Raw genomic sequence first — 17,112 nt, 5'->3', positions numbered from 1 at the left:
ACCTAGGTGCCCCGATTTAGAGCATTTTAAACTCTGAAGTATTTTCATGCCATATTTCTTTCAAAATCTCACAAATCCCTTAAAATAATTCAGAGATTAACATTCTCCCCCACCCCCCACTAAGGAGTTCTTGGAATTTTTCATTTTGAGAATGTTTTTAAAAAGTTTTTGTTGAGGATTCTGTTTAAAATAAAATAATTCTTGTAACTTCTGTTCTACCTTTTATTTTATAGGTATTTTATTACCAAGATGTTAAATGCAGAGAAGAAATGTATGATAAAGATATCATTATGCTTCAGGTACCTATTGAAATCACTTTTGATATTTATGTCTTAACTTTCCTTCTTAGATCCCTTATAATGAGAAAAGATACTATAATTATTTTTAACTTTATTTAAAATTTTCTTACTGTTAAAACTAAAAATGGAAGGGACTACTACATTATCTTCTGCAGACTGTATACTATTTCTGAAGTCCTATTAGAGACAAACGTTTCTTCATTCAGTACATGTAGAACTGTGATGCTGCATTTCTTTCACAGATTGGTGCATCTTTAATGGATCCCAACAAGTTCTTGTTACTGGTACTTCAGAGGTATGAACTTGCTGATGCTTTTAATAAGACTATATCTACAAAAGACCAGGTAAGAACAGAAATGGACATATGAATAAATTCCAAAAGAAATATTTTTGTTAACAATTTTAATCATATTTTGGATTTTTTCTTTAGGTATATTTCCAAAAATCTCACATATACATACAACATGCATATCTATCTACATATGCACACATACACTCTTTTTAAAAATTTAGAATATATAGATTAATAATAAGAAAAATCATGTGAAACAGCCTGCCTCCTAAAAATGATTACTTTTTTTTAAAATGTTATTAGTTAACACATAGTGCAGTATTGGTTTCTGGAGTAGAATTCACTGATTCATCAATAATATACAATACCCAGTGCTCATCACAAGCGCCCTGTTTAAGACCCATCACCCACCTAGTCCATCCCCTCCATCAACCCTTTGTTTGTTCTCCAGCATTAAGAGTCACTTATGGGGGCACCTGGGCAGCTCAGATGTTGAGCATCTGCCTTCAACTCGAGTTGTAATTCCAGGGTCCTGGGATTGAGCCCTGCATTGGGCTCCCTGCTCTGTGGGGAGACTGCCTCTCCCTATCTAACTCCCTCTGCTTATGTCCCTTCCTTGCTGTGTCTCTCTCTATCAAATAAATAAATAAAATCTTTAGAAAAAAAAAAAAAAGAGTCATTTATAGCAGGTATCTGTGATTCAGTTGGTTAAGTGTCTGCCTTTGGCTCAGGGTCCTGGGATCAAGCCCTGCATTGGGCTCCCTGCCTAGCGGGGAAGCCTCCTTATCCCTCTGTCTGCCACTCCCCCTGCTTGTGCTTTCTCCCTCTCTGTCTCTGTGTCAAATAAATAAAATCTTAAAAAAAAAAAAGTCACTTATGGCTTGGTTCCCTCTTCTCCTTTTTGTTTTCTGCCTTCCCCAATGCTCATCTTTTTCTTGTTTAAATTCCACAAATGAATGAGATCATACGGTATTTGTCTTTCTCTAACTGACTTATTTCCTTTAGCATAATACACTCTAGCTCCATCCACATTGTTTGCAGGATTTCATTCCTTTTGATGGCTGAATAATATTCCATTGTGCATCTTTATCCTTTCATCAGTTGATGGACATATAGGCAATTTGGCTATTGTTGATAATGCTGCTATAAACATCAGGGTGCATATACCCCTTCAAATCTGTATTTTTTATTGTTTGGGTAAATACCTTGTAGTGCAATTGCTGGATCATACAGTAGTTCTATTTTTAACTTTTTGAGGAACCTCCAAACAGCTCTGGAGTGGCTGTACCCATTTGCATTCCCACCAACAGTGCAAGAGGGTTCCCCTTTCTCCACATCCTTGCCAACACCCATTGTTTCTTGTGTTGTTAATTTTAACCATTCTGTCAGGTGTGAGGTGGTATCTCATCATAGTTTTGATTTGTATTTTCCTGATGATGCGTGACGTTGAGCATCTTTTCCTGTGTCTGTTAGCCATCTGGATATCTTCTATGGAAAAATGTCTCTTCATGTCTTGTGCCCATTTCTTTTTTTATTTTTAAAGATTTTTGTTTATTTATTTTCCGGGGGGGGCGGGGCACAAGCAGGGGTAGCAGCAGGCAGAGGGAGAGGGAGAAGCAGGCTCCCCGCTGAGCAGGGAGCTGATGTGTGGTTTGATCCCAGGACCTTGGGATCATGACTTGATCAGAAGGCAGATGCTTAACCAACTCAGCCACCCAGATGCCCCTCTTCTGCCCATTTCTTAACTGGATTATTTGTTTTTTGGGGGGTTTGTAGATTTTGAATACTACAAAATCTTTGTAGATTTTGAATACTAACCCTTTATCAGATACATCATTTGCAACTATCACATTCTGAAAGCTGCCTTTTAGTTTTGTTAAATGTTTCTTTTGTTGTGCAGAAGCTCTTTATCTTGAAGAAGTCCCAGTAGTTCATTTTTGTTTTTGTTTCCCTTGCCTTTGGCCACATGTCTAATAAGTTGATATGGCAGAGATCAAAGAGATTTCTGCCTGCGTTTCCCTCTAGGATTTTGATGATTTCCTGTCTCACATTAAAGTCTTTGATCCCTTTTTAATTTATTTTTCTGTATGGTGTGGGAAAGTGGTCCAGTTTCATTCTTCTGGATGATGTTGTCCAGTTTTTCCAACACGATTTAAGAGACTGTCTTTTTTCTTTTTTTTTTTTTCTTAAGATTTTATTTATTTGAGAGAGAGAGAGAGATAAAAAGAGAATGAAAGGATAAAAGGTCAGAGGGAGATGCAGACTCCCCAGGGAGCTGAGAGTCCGATGCAGGACTTGATCCCCGGACTCCAGGGGAGTTGACTTTGACCTGAGCCAAAGTCAGTTGCTTAACCAACTGAGCCACCCAGGCCCCTAAGAGACTTTTTTCTATTGGATATTCTTCCATGCTCTGTTGAAGATTATTTGATCCTAGAGTTGAGAGTCATTACTGGGTTTTCTCTTCTGTTCCATTGATCTATGTGACTGTTTTTGTGCCAATACCATACTGTCTTGATGACAGTAGGTTTGTAATATAGCTTGAAATCTGGAATCATGATACCTCCAGTTTTGTTTTTCCTTTTCAGAATTGCTTTGACTCTTTGGGGTCTTTTGTGGATACACACAAATTTTAGGATTGTTCGTTCTAACACTGAAAAATGCTTGTGGTATTTTGATAGGGGTTGCATTAAATGTATAGATTGCTTTGGTTAGTATAGACATTTTAATTATGTGTGTTTTCCTAATCCATGAGCATGGAATGCTTTTCTATTTCTTTGTATCCTTTTCAATTTCTTTCATAAATGTTTCTATAGTTTTCAGAGTACAGACCTTTTACTTCTGTAGTTAGATTTATTCCTAGGTATCATCTTGTTTGCAGTGCATTTGCATATGGGATTGATTCCTTGATTTCTTCTTCTGCTGCTTCATTGTTGATGTACGGAAATGCAACACATTTCTACACATTGATTTTATATCCTGCGACTTTACTGAATTTGGAAATGATCACTTAAGTTTTGGTGTCTTGTTTGTTTTTAACCCCAAAATTGGATCATTTTGTATGTGCTATTTTGTAATTTGCTTTCTCTGCTTAATGAGATATTATGCTTATGTTGTCTTGTCATTAAATAAATATACAAGCACATCATTTTTTACATCATAATTTTTTTTAAAGATTATGTATCTATTTATTTGACAGAGAGAGACAGCGACAGAGGGAACACAAGTGGGGGAGTGGGAAAGGGAGAAACAGGCTTCTCACTGAGCAGGGAGCCCAACTCAGGGCTCGACCCCAGGACCCTGGGACCTTGACCTGAGCGGAAGTCAGATGCTTAACGACTGAGCCACCCAGGCACCCCTACATCATAATTTTTTATGGCTGCATATTATTCTACTATATGATTACATTATACCTTAGTCCTCTATTGCTGAAGGGGTTTTCTAGTGTTTTGGTCTCAGAAATGTCTCTGAACCTTATGGTTTAAGCACTTGCCTAACATTATTCTGTTAAGATAACTTTTTAGAAGTAGATTTGCCGATGACAGTGTACTCTTTCTTAAGGCTCTTAATACAGATTGTCAAATTGCTCTTGGAAAAGTCACTCAGATTTACCCTGTCTACCACTGTGTACATCTGTAATGACACTGGTATTTTTACTCTTCACTGAACCAGTAGAAGCTGGTCTTTCATTTGTAGGTGTAGTTCTTTTTTTTTTTTTTTTTTTTAAAGATTTTATTTATTTATTTGACAGAGAGAAATCACAAGTAGGCAGAGAGGCAGGCAGAGAGAGAGGAAGGGAAGCAGGCCCCCTGCTGAGCAGAGAACCCGATGTGGGACTCGATCCCAGGACCCTGGAATCATGACCTGAGCCGAAGGCAGCGGCTTAACCCACTGAGCCACCCAGGCGTCCCAGTGTAGTTCTTTAATTAGCAGTGAGGCTAATCATGTTTTCTTGATTATTGGCCTTTTGCTCCCCCTTTCTGATAGTAAAGTATCTTTCTAGTCCTTCAACATTTTTTTCTGTTTTTGTCAAAGTTTTGTTTAATAAGGATATTCTTCATTTATTGTTATATTATTCACAATTTATTATTTGTTGTCTTATATAGTTTCATTATACCTTTAATGCTTTGAAATGTGATATGAATTTATAAAGGAGTCCTTACCTTACTTTGAATTCATGAATCATGTTATTTTATACCTTTACATTAGAAGTTAGTTGCAAAGGACCAAAGTATAGTATATAAAATATAAAGCTAATTTTTAGTCATTTTATACTCAGTGAAAAATGAGTATGTAATTTGCTACAGTGCTTAAGTAAGAGGTGTATTAAGGAAAGCTACTGTCACTGTAACTAGGATCTATTGTTTGAAGCCACTGTCCCACCCCACCAACCCAGATAAGAAGGAAATCATTAGAATTATTTTATTGACTTAAGGTTATATGGCAATGATCATGAAAACAGTAATATTTTTATTGAGTTACTACTTACCAGATATTGTGAACCTAATGGAATTTGATGTCCAAAAAGGGAATTATTTTTTTATAATTTTTTTTAAAGATTTTATTTATTTATTTGACAGAGAGAAATCACAAGTAGATGGAGAGGCAGGCAGAGAGAGAGAGAGAGAGGGAAGCAGGCTCCCTGCTGAGCAGAGAGCCCGATGCGGGACTCGATCCCAGGACCCTGAGATCATGACCTGAGCTGAAGGCAGCGGCTTAACCCACTGAGCCACCCAGGTGCCCCCAAAAAGGGAATTATTCACCTAATAATCTGTTGTAGTCTGGAAGAAAATACTGGACTGCATAGGCCATGAGCCTGATCCAGAAATCTATGTCTTATGAAAGCTTTTGGTTCATATGTAACTAATTTATTCTCTTTTGATTCAATAGGATTTGATTAAACAATATAATACATTAATAGAGGAAATGCTTCAAGTCCTCATCTATATTGTAGGTAAGATTAAAACATGTTTGAAATAGGTTATAAGTTCTTTTTAGAAAGAACATGAATAAAAACTATAATTTATCATTTTACTTGTCTCCCAAACGTAGCATAGAATATTAGAGATTAATGTGACTAATATGAGTGATATATTTAGAGACCCAGCTTTTGAAAAAGCACAGCTCTATTATGTCTTTATTTTTCAATACCTGATTTATAATTGGTCTTGTTTGTAGAGGTCTGGAATACAGTTATCCTACTTAGAAATGTAGATGAAAAATATTTACCCATTGAGTGCTAAAAATCTTATTTACATATGAAATTTCAGTGTAAAATAGGTCTAAATAAAATATATTTTCGCCATGTCATTCTGTTAAATGACTGTGCAAATATTAGCCATACTTTTATTTTTTTATGGTCTATTTTATAGTCTGTTGGTTTTATCAGCTAAGTGAAAGTTCTTAACTTCTCATTCTCATTCTAGCTGTTATTTCTTACGTTACTGCAGCAGACATGGCTTTACATTAGTACTTCCTGGTGAGGATTCTTGCCTTTAACTAAATCTGAAAACATGGGTTCATTTTACTTGTTGTGAAAGAGTTAATTATTTACTGGCTGCTTGTCTCAGCAGGAAGTATGATAAACCTTCATTGCTAAATGAGATGGAAATGTATAAAAGATTTTTAAATTAATGCTATGCATTATTAAATTATAAAAACTTGAGGGAAATTTTAATGTTTGTTCTTAGAATGCTATATGAAGAATTTCTAGTACTGTATTATTTTTTGCTATTTTACATTTTTACTGTTTTATTATTGTTACTATTATTTTTCTGTTACTGTGTTTATCCAGATTTATTGGGTTTTTCCTCCTATGTGATTTGATTTTTAGTTCATGCTTGCTATATTCTTGAGTATAGTAAGTTCTTTGCTTTCAGGAGTCAACCATTTAATATATATCATTTATATATGTATAATTAACATATAATTATATAATATTCTATAGTAATTACATGTTATATTATACATTGTATTATTAGTTATTTATATGTTATAGTATTATATATTATACATTATTGTTATTTATAATATGTTGATTATCTAGAGCATGCCATCTATATTCTTTGGGTCTCCGAGTCCTAATTTGTAAAATTTGAGGCTAATCTGTATTGTCTCTAAAGTTCCTTCTAACACTGAACTTCTGGGGGATTGTTTTAGTAAAGAAAATTGAAAGTTACAAAGTGCTTTACATATGTTAAGAGGAGTGATCTGTTTGAAATGAATTTATTTCACAAAAAGTCATTCTTTGGCTAATGTGTAGAATTTATCAAATCTCTTAGGCAAAAGTTTTCTGTTGTTATAAATATCATAGGACTTGGTATATATGTTGTTTTGAAAATCAGTTGTTACATAAGGCCAGTTACTGTAGGCCTTCTTTAGCAATTAGAATTAGGTGATATGACACTGGTGAAGTTCCCATAGTTAACTTAGCTATTTTTCTCTCTCCATTTGGCAGTTTATTGAAATGAAAAATGGAAGTGTGATCATGTGGGCATTAGCAACACCAGTCATTCCTGATACATATTATTTTAAGTATTTTGTTTTTGAGTTTTCACTGTTCTTTCTTAAAATAATAAGTAGAGACAAAATTGAAGATGGTCTCAAAAAGCTCTTGTTCAACAATGGTCACTGCTCTTTCGTGCCATGTACTTTGTTTTTTGATTTAGGAACACATGCTAGTTTAATTGAGGGGCCTTGTTTATAATGTGTGAGTATGTGTATGTATACTTATGTTTGTATAAATTATAAGAAAGCCTGTGTTCTTTAGATCTCTTCATTTCTCTTCCTCTGACTTTTACATAAAGACTTTTTTAGATTTTAGGAACATGTGCAAATAATTTTTGGTACCTCTCTCATGGACTTAACTGCCTTGTTCTGTGTATAAGTATTCCTGGTAGAAGAGATTTAAACAGAAAATAATTGTTTTACTTTTCCTTTTCATTGTTTGTATTAGGAGAGCGTTATGTACCTGGAGTGGGAAATGTAACCAAAGAAGAGGTCACAATGAGAGAAATTATTCATTTGCTTTGTATTGAACCCATGCCACATAGTGCCATTGCCAAAAATTTACCTGAGAATGTAAGTCCAATATTGTTTTTTACTCCATTCACCTTAAGATAGAATTTTTTTTCCTTTTTTGTTAATTGGAAACTACTTTGAAGTTTGAGGAAAACCTATTTAGCAAGTTTTGCAGATCTACAACTATCCATTCTTTAGTGGTATAAGCTTTAATTCTGAACTTTTGGGTAGGAACATTTTAGAAACATTATAGCTGTTTGGAAAACATCTTAGAATGAGAAACTCCTTGACTTTTTGTTAACTTTAAAATAAAATTTCTGTAGAGAAAAAGGGAGCTCCATGAAATACTATTTGGGTAGTGTATTAGTCTGGATCTGCAGACAGATATCAAGATAAAACATGTAAGGGTTTATTAGGAATGTTGTCTGTGAGAGAAAATGGTGAGGGAGTTTGAAAAAGCTGGGGGAGCCATAAGACTGTCAGGACTGATTCCAGGAGAAGGAAGGAAGGTAGGTTAGATAGAAGCATTCTAGACCACTGGTAATCTCCTCCAGGCTTGATGTCTTCCTGTATCCCAGAGTGAGCCTGCGTTAGTGTCTCTGCTGCCTCTGAGACCTTCAGTGTCATTCGCAGCACCACCACAGGTGATACTTATGTTTTTGTGTATATTGATAGTCAAAGTAGTAGTCCTAAAGACTATGAGTCTCATATTTCTAATTATGAATTAGAATAATGGTTCTTTTTTTTTATTTTAATTTTTTAAAATATTTTTTAAAGGTTTTATTTATTTATTTGACAGAGAGAGAGAGATCACAAGTAGGCAGAGAAGCAGGCTGAGGGGGAGGAAGAAGTAGGCTCCCCACCCAGCAGAGAGCCCAATGTGGGGCTCGATCCCAGGACCTGGGATCATGAACTGAGCTGAAGGGAGAGACTTAACCCACTGAACCATCCAGGCACCTAGAACAATGATTCTTAAAAGAGGATTAGACTTATCTATTATCAAGGTGTTCTGGAGAAGCAGAGAGATAAGCTTGGACTATAGGTCATTTTTCCCAAAAAATATTTGTATCTTTTTCCAGTTCCATTGTTAACTGATTCTCAAACTAACCATTTGGTATAACACCTTCCTAATTTCTGTATATCCATCTACCAATTTTATAATTATTAATACATTTTAAGACTAAATTACTTTTTATTTACTTATTTAAATTTTATTTATTTATTTGACAGAGATCACAAGTAGGCAGAGAGGCAGGCAGAGAGAGAGGGGGGAAGCAGGCTCCCCGCTGAGCAGAGAGCCCAATGTGGGGCTCCATCCCAGGACCCTGAGATCATGACCTGAGCTGAAGGCAGAGGCTTAACTCACTGAGCCACCCAGGCGCCCTGAGACCAAATGTCTTTTTTTTAAAGATGTATTTATTTGAGAGAGAGCCCATGAGCACAAGAGTGGGGGGAGGGGTAGATGGAGAGAATCCTCAAGCAGACTCCCCACCAAGTGCAGATTCCAATGTGGGGTCCAATCTCGTGACCTAAAAGATCATGACCTGAGCTGAAATCCAGAGTCAGGTGTTCAACTGATTGAGCCACGCAGGCGCCCCTAAATTACATTTTTTCTTAGCATATTTCTAGGCAATCCTATCAGTGAAATAGTAGGTTTAGATTCTGGATTTTTTTCCTAATTCATATTAAAATAATTCAAAATCTTAAGAATATGTAACTATGTGCAACCTAAAATAATTTCACATACCACTAGTGATGTACATACCATACTTTGCAAAAAGAAAGCTTTAGGGCATACTCTAACTTCATTGCTTATCCCAAGTGCATTATTATTTTTTTTTTTAAGATTTTATTTATTTATTTGTCAGAGAGAGAGAGAGAGAGAGCACAAGCAGGCATTGTGGCAGGTAGAGGCAGAGAGAGAAGCAGGCTCCCCACCAATGAAGGAGCTCAATGCGGGACTCAATCCCAGGAACCTGGGATCATGACCTGAGCCGAAGGCAGCAGCTCAACCGACTGAGCCACCGAGGCATCCACCAAGTGCATTGTTTTTAAAGGAAGTTAAATATCATAATTTTTGCACAACTATGGGGATCTGTGAGCTTGCTTTGGTATCTTGATTTTGTCCTTATCCTGATTTTAAATGACTTCATAAAAAAAATTACTTGATTAAGGAAAAGTTCCAGCCAATCAGAAAATTATTATAATGCAGAAGCCAGAATCAAATGTATATTTGGGCATCTACATGTATTTTGCTCTAGGTCCCATTTATGTTACAACCTTGGTTTTAGGTATTGGTACAGCATGGACATGTGCTTAAATGATGTGGATGATTAACAAATTACATAAAGGAAAGCTTTTTTTCTCTGAACTGTTGGGCGGGTGTGTGTGTGTGTGTGTGTGTGTGTGTGTGTGTGTGTGTCTGTATGTATATACATATGGGGACAGACTTAGATAAAATTTCTTCCGTAAGCAGTTTATTTATAGATTTTATTTCTGTTAAGAAATTGGTTCTTGGGGCGCCTGGGTGGCTCAGTGGTTAAAGCCTCTGCCTTCAGCTCAGGTCATGATCCCAGGGTCCTGGGATCGAGCCCCACATCTGGCTCTCTGCTCAGTGGGGAGCCTGCTTCCCTTCCTCTCTGTCTGCCTCTCTGTCTACTTGTAATCTCTGTCTGTCAAATAAATAAATAAAATCTTTAAAAAAAAAAAAAAAAAAAAAAAAAAAAAAAAGAAATTGGTTCTTCAAAACAAAGCTAATTGGCTTCAGACCTCATTTTTTTTATATTAGAAGTTGATCTTTTTTTATTGCTTACAAAGTACTTCCAGAATGTTGTTGAAATGTATTTCAGTTCACAATAAGAGAAGGAAAAGTCATAACATGAAGGTAAAAAATGACAAAAATATTGTTTCAACAGGAAAATAATGAAACTGGCTTAGAGAATGTCATTAACAAAGTGGCCACATTTAAGTAAGTACTTAATATTTATGCTTATTCTGAGAGATAGACCAATCTTTGTTCTTGTACTTTGGATACTTTGTAGAAGCTCTGAATTCCTTGCCTGAACTCCCAAGAACAAGAGCGGAGGACAGATTAAAAAGGGTGAAAATGAGAGGCATACAATAAGCACTTTGGTATGTGTTTGTTGAAGAAATGAGTATCTTTGACAGGTGTATGAGAAATACTCATTTATGATACTAAATGATTTAGATGATAAGACAGTTGACCCTTCAAAATGGGTTTGAATAGCATGGGTCCACTTATTTGTGGAGTTTTTACAGTACAGTACTATAAGTGTATTTTCTCTTCATTATGATTTTCTTAAAAACATTTTCTTTCTTCCAGTTTACTTTATTATAGAATACAGTATATAATACATCTAACATACAAAATATATGTATCAATCAACTAATTATGTTATTAGTAAGGCTCCTGATCAGTTAGGGTATTAATAGTTTAGTTTTCTATTGATAAAAGAAATAGAAGATGAATAAACAAATAGAAAGATATTCCATGGTCATGGATTGGAAGAATTAATATTTTTAAATGTCCAGATAATTCAAAGCAATCTGTAGATTTAGTGCAATCCCTATCAAAATACCAATAGCATTTTTCACAAAACTGGACATATAATACTAAAAGTTGTATGAAACCACAAAAGACAAATAGCCAAAGAAATCTTAAGAAGAACAGAGCTAGAGGTATCACAATTCCAGATTTCAAGATACACAACAAAGATAGTAACCAAAACTGTATGGTCAGATTGGCTAAAATCAAAAACACAAAAAACAGCACGTGTTGGTGAGGATGTGGAGAAAAAGGAACCTTCTCATGCTGCTAGTGGGAATACAAACTTGTGCAGCCACTCTGGAGAACAGTTTGGAGGTTCCTCAATAAGTTAAACGTAGAACTACCTTATGATCCAGTAATCGCAGTACTGGATATTTACCCAAAAAGTACAGAAACACTAATTCAAAGGAATACGTGCACCCCATGTTTATTGCAGCATTACTTACAATAGCCAAATTATGGAAGCAGCCCAAGTATCCATCAAAAGATAAATGGAAAAACAAGAGGTGTTATTACTCAGCCATAAAAAAGAATGAAATTGGGCACCTGGGTGACTTACTTGTTAAGCGTCTTCCTTCGGCTCAGGTCATGATCGCAGGGTCCTGGGATCAAGGCCCACATTGGGCTTCCTCAGGAAGCCTGCTTCCCCCTCTCCCACTCCCCCTGTTTGTGTTCCCTTTCTCTGTCTTTCTGCCAAATAAATAATAAAATCTTAAAAAAAAAAAAAAAAAGAATGAAATCTTGCCATTTGCTGCAACATAGCCAGAGCTAGAGAGTGTAATGCCAAGGGATATAAGTCAGTCAGAGAAAGACCAATACCATATGATCTCACTCATATGTGGAATTTAAGAAATAAAACAAATGAATAAAGGGGTAAAAAGAGAGAGAGAGAGAGAAACCAAGAAACAGACTTGAAAATAGAGAACAAACTGGTGATTGCCAAAGGGAAGCTTGGTGGGGGATGGGTGAAATATATGATGGGAAGATTAAGGAGTGCACTTGTGATGAGCACTAGGTGTTGCATGGAATTGTTGAACCACTGTATTTTACACCTAAAACCAATATAACACTGTTAACTATACCGGAATAAAACTAATTTTTTTAAAATGGTATGCTACTGGCACAAAAAAGGCACATAGATCGATGGAATAGAAAAGAGAGCCCAGAAGTAAATGCACAATTAACATGGTCATGTTGCCTCAAGGAGGCAAGAATATACAATGGGGAAAACATAGTCTCCTCAGTAAGTGATACTGGGAAAAAATTGAACAACTTGATATAAAAGAATGAAACTGGACACTACCTATTAACACCATACACAAAAATAAAAATAGCATGATAAAAGACTCTAATGTGAGACCTAACACCATAAAAATCCTAGAAGAGAACACAGGCAGTAATTTCTCTGACATCGGCCATAGCAGCATTTGTATAAATGTCTCCTGACAAGTGAAACAAAAGCAGAAATAAACTATTGGGGGATGACATTAAAATAAAAAGCTTTCGCACAGTGAAGGAAATCATCAACAAAACGAAAAAGCCGTATACATTTGAATGGGAGATTTTATAATTCTTTGGTTCTTTGAGACACATGAAATGGAAATAAGATTTTAAGTGGATCAGTTCTTGAAATTCAAAAAGTTCCTATTGGTAGTGAATTTCTACTTTTTATAGTATTATATTCATAAATAAATTACTAGTTTTAAATAACTTAAAATAGGATGTAGCTTTTTTTATGGTTTAATAATAATACATTTCACTTAAAAATTCAGTAGAAACCAAAAGCTGTTTAATGTGCTGAACAAATATGATGTATTTCTTTTGGCTTTGATGCTTTTCCTTATAGTACTGTATAAAAAATTCAAACCTGCTTTTTCTTTCTTTCTTTCTTTTTAAGATTTATTTATTAGGGGGAGAGATAAAGTGTGTGAACTCGTTCACACATAGGGGGAGGGGCAGAGGGAGACAGAGAATCTCAAGCAGACTCCTCGCTGAGCACAAGCTGAACACAGGGCTCCATTTTACAATCCTGAGCTCATGACTTGAGCCAAAATCAAGAGTTGGAAGCTTAATGACTGAGTCACCCAGGTGTCCCAACACTGTATTTTCATCTAAAATTTGGTATCTCACTACCATTTTAGAAAGTCTTAGCAAATTAAGTAGGGCATGAGATCGGGACTATATAATATAAACTTCTCAGATTTACTTAAATTTCTTAATTATGAAACACAGCTTGGCTGTTTTCAGGACTTTGAGCTTACAATGTAGGTTTTTAGTTTTACTGTTGGAATAAAATTAGTCATTTCAGTTTAAGCAAGCTAATTGATAAATGATCATATTTCTTCTAGATTTTGACAGTTGGATTAATTTTTAGGTTCTTATTATGTCAATATTTTATACTACAACAACACTGCAGTACATCTCTATATTTCTGTTTAGGAAACCAGGTGTGTCAGGCCATGGAGTTTATGAACTGAAAGATGAATCATTGAAAGACTTCAACATGTACTTTTATCATTATTCCAAAACTCAGCATAGCAAGGTAGGAAAAAATATCCTCTTCGGTAAATAAGCCTTAAATCCTTTATGGTTCCTAACTCCACAGAAAATTTCTTGGTTTTTCTGTAGTTTCATACTGATTCTCACCAATAGAGGCCATTATCTCACCCAAGAAACTGAAATTGAATCAGTAATGTCTACTAGTGTACAGGGAACATTTAAATTTTTCTGATTTACTAGAAATTATCCTTTATCACTGTGTCATGGGGAGGAGGATTCAGTCAAGAATCCTGCACTTCATTTGGTTTCATGTTTCTGTAGTCCCTTTTAATTTAGGGTAATCTTTTTGCATTTTTTGTGTTTCATAATATGGCATTTATCTGTAGAGTACAGGCTACTGATCTTTTAAAATACCCTACATTCTGGATATGCCTAATTGTATTCTCATGGTTAGAATTAAGTTAAACTTTCTGGGGCAAGAATATTACATAGGTAATAAATTGTTTCACATTAGTAGGCACATAATGTCTATTTGTCCCATTAAGGGTAATGTTAAGTTTGATCATTTAGGGTGATATTTGAATTTGTCCTTATAAATATGAATGAATAATTTCTAGCCCATAGTATGATGCCCTGAATAAACATTAGGCACTGAAAGAGTATTATAGACTGAAAGAATGGGGAGTAAAGTCTTGAAGAGGGATGTTACTCATCTGGTTTGCCGTGGCTTTTCCTAGGATAGTCATTTTATTTCTGGCACAAGGTAACATTTTGAATACATACTTAGTATGTGTTTTGGTGGGCTCCTGGATCTTTCCTGCTTGCTTCAAAGTATCAAACATTTATTTCATGTTTGCCAAACAATATATTTAAAGTTGCTGTTTGTTTGTTTGTTTGTTTGTTTTTTGATACGTAGGCAGAACATATGCAGAAAAAAAGGAGGAAACAGGAAAACAAAGATGAAGGTAAAAAGTGAGATTCTGAATGGACTTATTTTTTAAGATTTTGTTTTTTTTTATTTTGAGAGAGAGTGAGCAGGGGGTGGGGTTGAGGAGGAGGGAGAGAGACAAGCTGACTCCACTCTGAGTGCAGAACCCAATGCAGGGCTCAGTCTCACAGGCCTAAAGATCATAATCTGAGCCAAAATCAAGAATCAGATGCTGAACCAGCTGAACCTCCTAGGTGCCCCAGAACAGACTACTTTTGACTATTTTCTGTGGTTTTTATATCAGCAAAACATATGGTATTTTTCATTTTTGTTTTCATTGTTTTTTAAGGGTGGGCAACTAGTGGAAGTACAAAGAATCTGTTAATTCTTGTCCTCATATTAAGATATGACTTATTCAATGGCAATAGAATTTTTTAATTTATAGCAAATAGAGTTTATTTTGGGTGACTGATACAGTAACTTATATTTCCCTTGACATCGTTGTGTTCAGTGCTTTAAAGGTAACAAAAATCATTTGTTGTTTTGCATATAATATGTGATTTTGACATATGCAATTTAGCATGTAGGATAACCCAAATAAAAATTACTTGTTTGTCTTCTGCTGCCCATCTCCCATCACTATAGCGTTACCACCTCCACCACCTCCTGAATTCTGCCCTGCTTTCAGCAAAGTGGTTAACCTTCTCAACTGTGATATCATGATGTACATTCTCAGGACCATATTTGAGCGGGCAATTGACACAGATTCTAACTTGTGGACTGAAGGAATGCTTCAGATGGTATGTATACTTGAAATATTTTTTCTGCTTTCAAAATTATTTCTACATGATGGGGTTTGTGAGGAACCAGGAAGGAGCAGATCTTTGGTTCCAACTTTGTAACTTCAGTCAGAACCACACTAGAGCACCTGAGACCTAGGGGTCATTAAAAATAGTTTAGATTTGGTGCAGACTTTTTTAGTCATACATTCTCATGTTTTTAGTATCCTTACTCTTTTGAGAACCATTTATATTCGAAAAAACAAATTAAAACCCTGCCCTGCTAATAATAAGTTGGTATATCCTTATTGCATCATAATTTTCTGTATTTCTTATTTCTTATTTCACTTGTATTATGATTAATGATTATGATTATGATAATGATTAGAAGACAGACTTGAATCTTGGGTTACCCCATTTCCTATTTAGGAGCAAAGAATAATTTCTCCATTGGTATGTGGGTATAATTATTTCATTAAGTTTTTATAGGAAGTAGCTAATTAAGTGGAAGTGGGTATTTTTTCTTGGTATTGTTATAATTAGTTAATAATGTCACCTTTGGTAGCTATAACTAGGTATTTATTTAACTTAATTTAAAATTTAATTAATTTAATTTAATTAGTTTTCTTTCTTCCTTGGCTGTTATTGGTCTGGAGGTTCTTTTTTTTTTTTTTTTTTTTTAAAGATTTTATTTATTTATTTGACAGAGAGAGATCACAAGTAGGCAGAGAGGCAGGCAGAGAGAGAGGAAGGGAAGCAGGCTCCCTGCTGAGCAGAGAGGCCGATGCGGGGCTCGATCCCAGGACCCTGAGATCGCGACCTGAGCCGAAGGCAGTGGCTTAACACACTGAGCCACCCAGGTGCCCCATGGTCTGGAGGTTCTAAATGCTGGTCATACCATATGTGTATCTCAGTTTTTGTTATGGTAAATACATGACTAAAAATTTCAGGCCATGGAGATTTATTTGAAATCAAAGGTTAAAATTTCTAACCCTACCCCTAGTGTCCTACCTAGGAGATAACCACTGTTAAAGGTTTGTATCTTCTGGAAATCATTACACATTAGCATGTACTGGCCTGTTTCATTCTCGATAGATGTATGTTCTGTTGTATGGATATGTATAGTGCATTTAACCTGTCTCCTGTTACTAGACATTTAGGTTGTTTCCAGGTCTCTCTATAGCACTAAAATGAATATCCTTGTACAAATATCTTTGCATACTTGAGTGTATCTGTCATACTGATTTCTAATATTAGGTCTGTATTTTTACAGTTTGAATAAATATCTTCACTGGCATTCAAAATATTATACCAATTACTTTGCCATTACCAGTGTGGTGAAAAGTGCCTGTTCCCAGCACCTCAGCCAGCTCTGTATTTTACTAAACTCTAAAATTTTTGCCACTCTAATAGGTGAAAAACAGGATGGTCTTGTTTCAGTTCACATTTCTTTAAGTGAGGTTGGACATTTTCATATGTGTATCATTTCACTTTCTATGAACTGCTTGTTCATAACCTTTGCCCCTTTTTTATCTGTCAGATTGCTTCTTTTTTACCTTCATTTAAGGTATATTTACGTAAGGAAGCACAGTTTTATAGATCTTTTCATATTCCTCTTTCAGGCATTTCATATTCTGGCATTGGGTTTACTAGAAGAAAAGCAACAGCTTCAAAAAGCTCCTGAAGAAGAAGTGACATTTGACTTTTACCATAAGGCTTCAAGTATGTTT

General features: G+C 35.3%; 1 protein-coding gene across 3 annotated transcripts in view; it reads left to right on the top strand.

Moving 5' to 3' along the window:
• Positions 1–17,112, top strand: part of UBR1 (ubiquitin protein ligase E3 component n-recognin 1) — a 145,418-nt gene that overhangs the window by 67,085 nt on the left and 61,221 nt on the right. For all 3 annotated transcript variants that reach the window (XR_009355532.1, XM_059181310.1, XM_059181309.1), the window contains exons 18-26: positions 234–299; positions 542–643; positions 5,479–5,542; positions 7,544–7,668; positions 10,524–10,576; positions 13,616–13,718; positions 14,592–14,640; positions 15,249–15,403; positions 17,005–17,104. Coding sequence is in view for 2 of the 3 variants with exons in the window: in XM_059181310.1 (XP_059037293.1) it covers positions 234–299; positions 542–643; positions 5,479–5,542; positions 7,544–7,668; positions 10,524–10,576; positions 13,616–13,718; positions 14,592–14,640; positions 15,249–15,403; positions 17,005–17,104 (817 nt within the window). In the remaining variant the exon portion in view is untranslated. The remainder of the gene's footprint in view (positions 1–233; positions 300–541; positions 644–5,478; positions 5,543–7,543; positions 7,669–10,523; positions 10,577–13,615; positions 13,719–14,591; positions 14,641–15,248; positions 15,404–17,004; positions 17,105–17,112) is intronic.

This window comes from Mustela lutreola, chromosome 7 (assembly GCF_030435805.1).
Source record: "Mustela lutreola isolate mMusLut2 chromosome 7, mMusLut2.pri, whole genome shotgun sequence".
Classification (NCBI taxonomy): domain Eukaryota; kingdom Metazoa; phylum Chordata; class Mammalia; order Carnivora; family Mustelidae; genus Mustela; species Mustela lutreola.
This window is presented reverse-complemented; position numbering and strand designations above follow the sequence as displayed.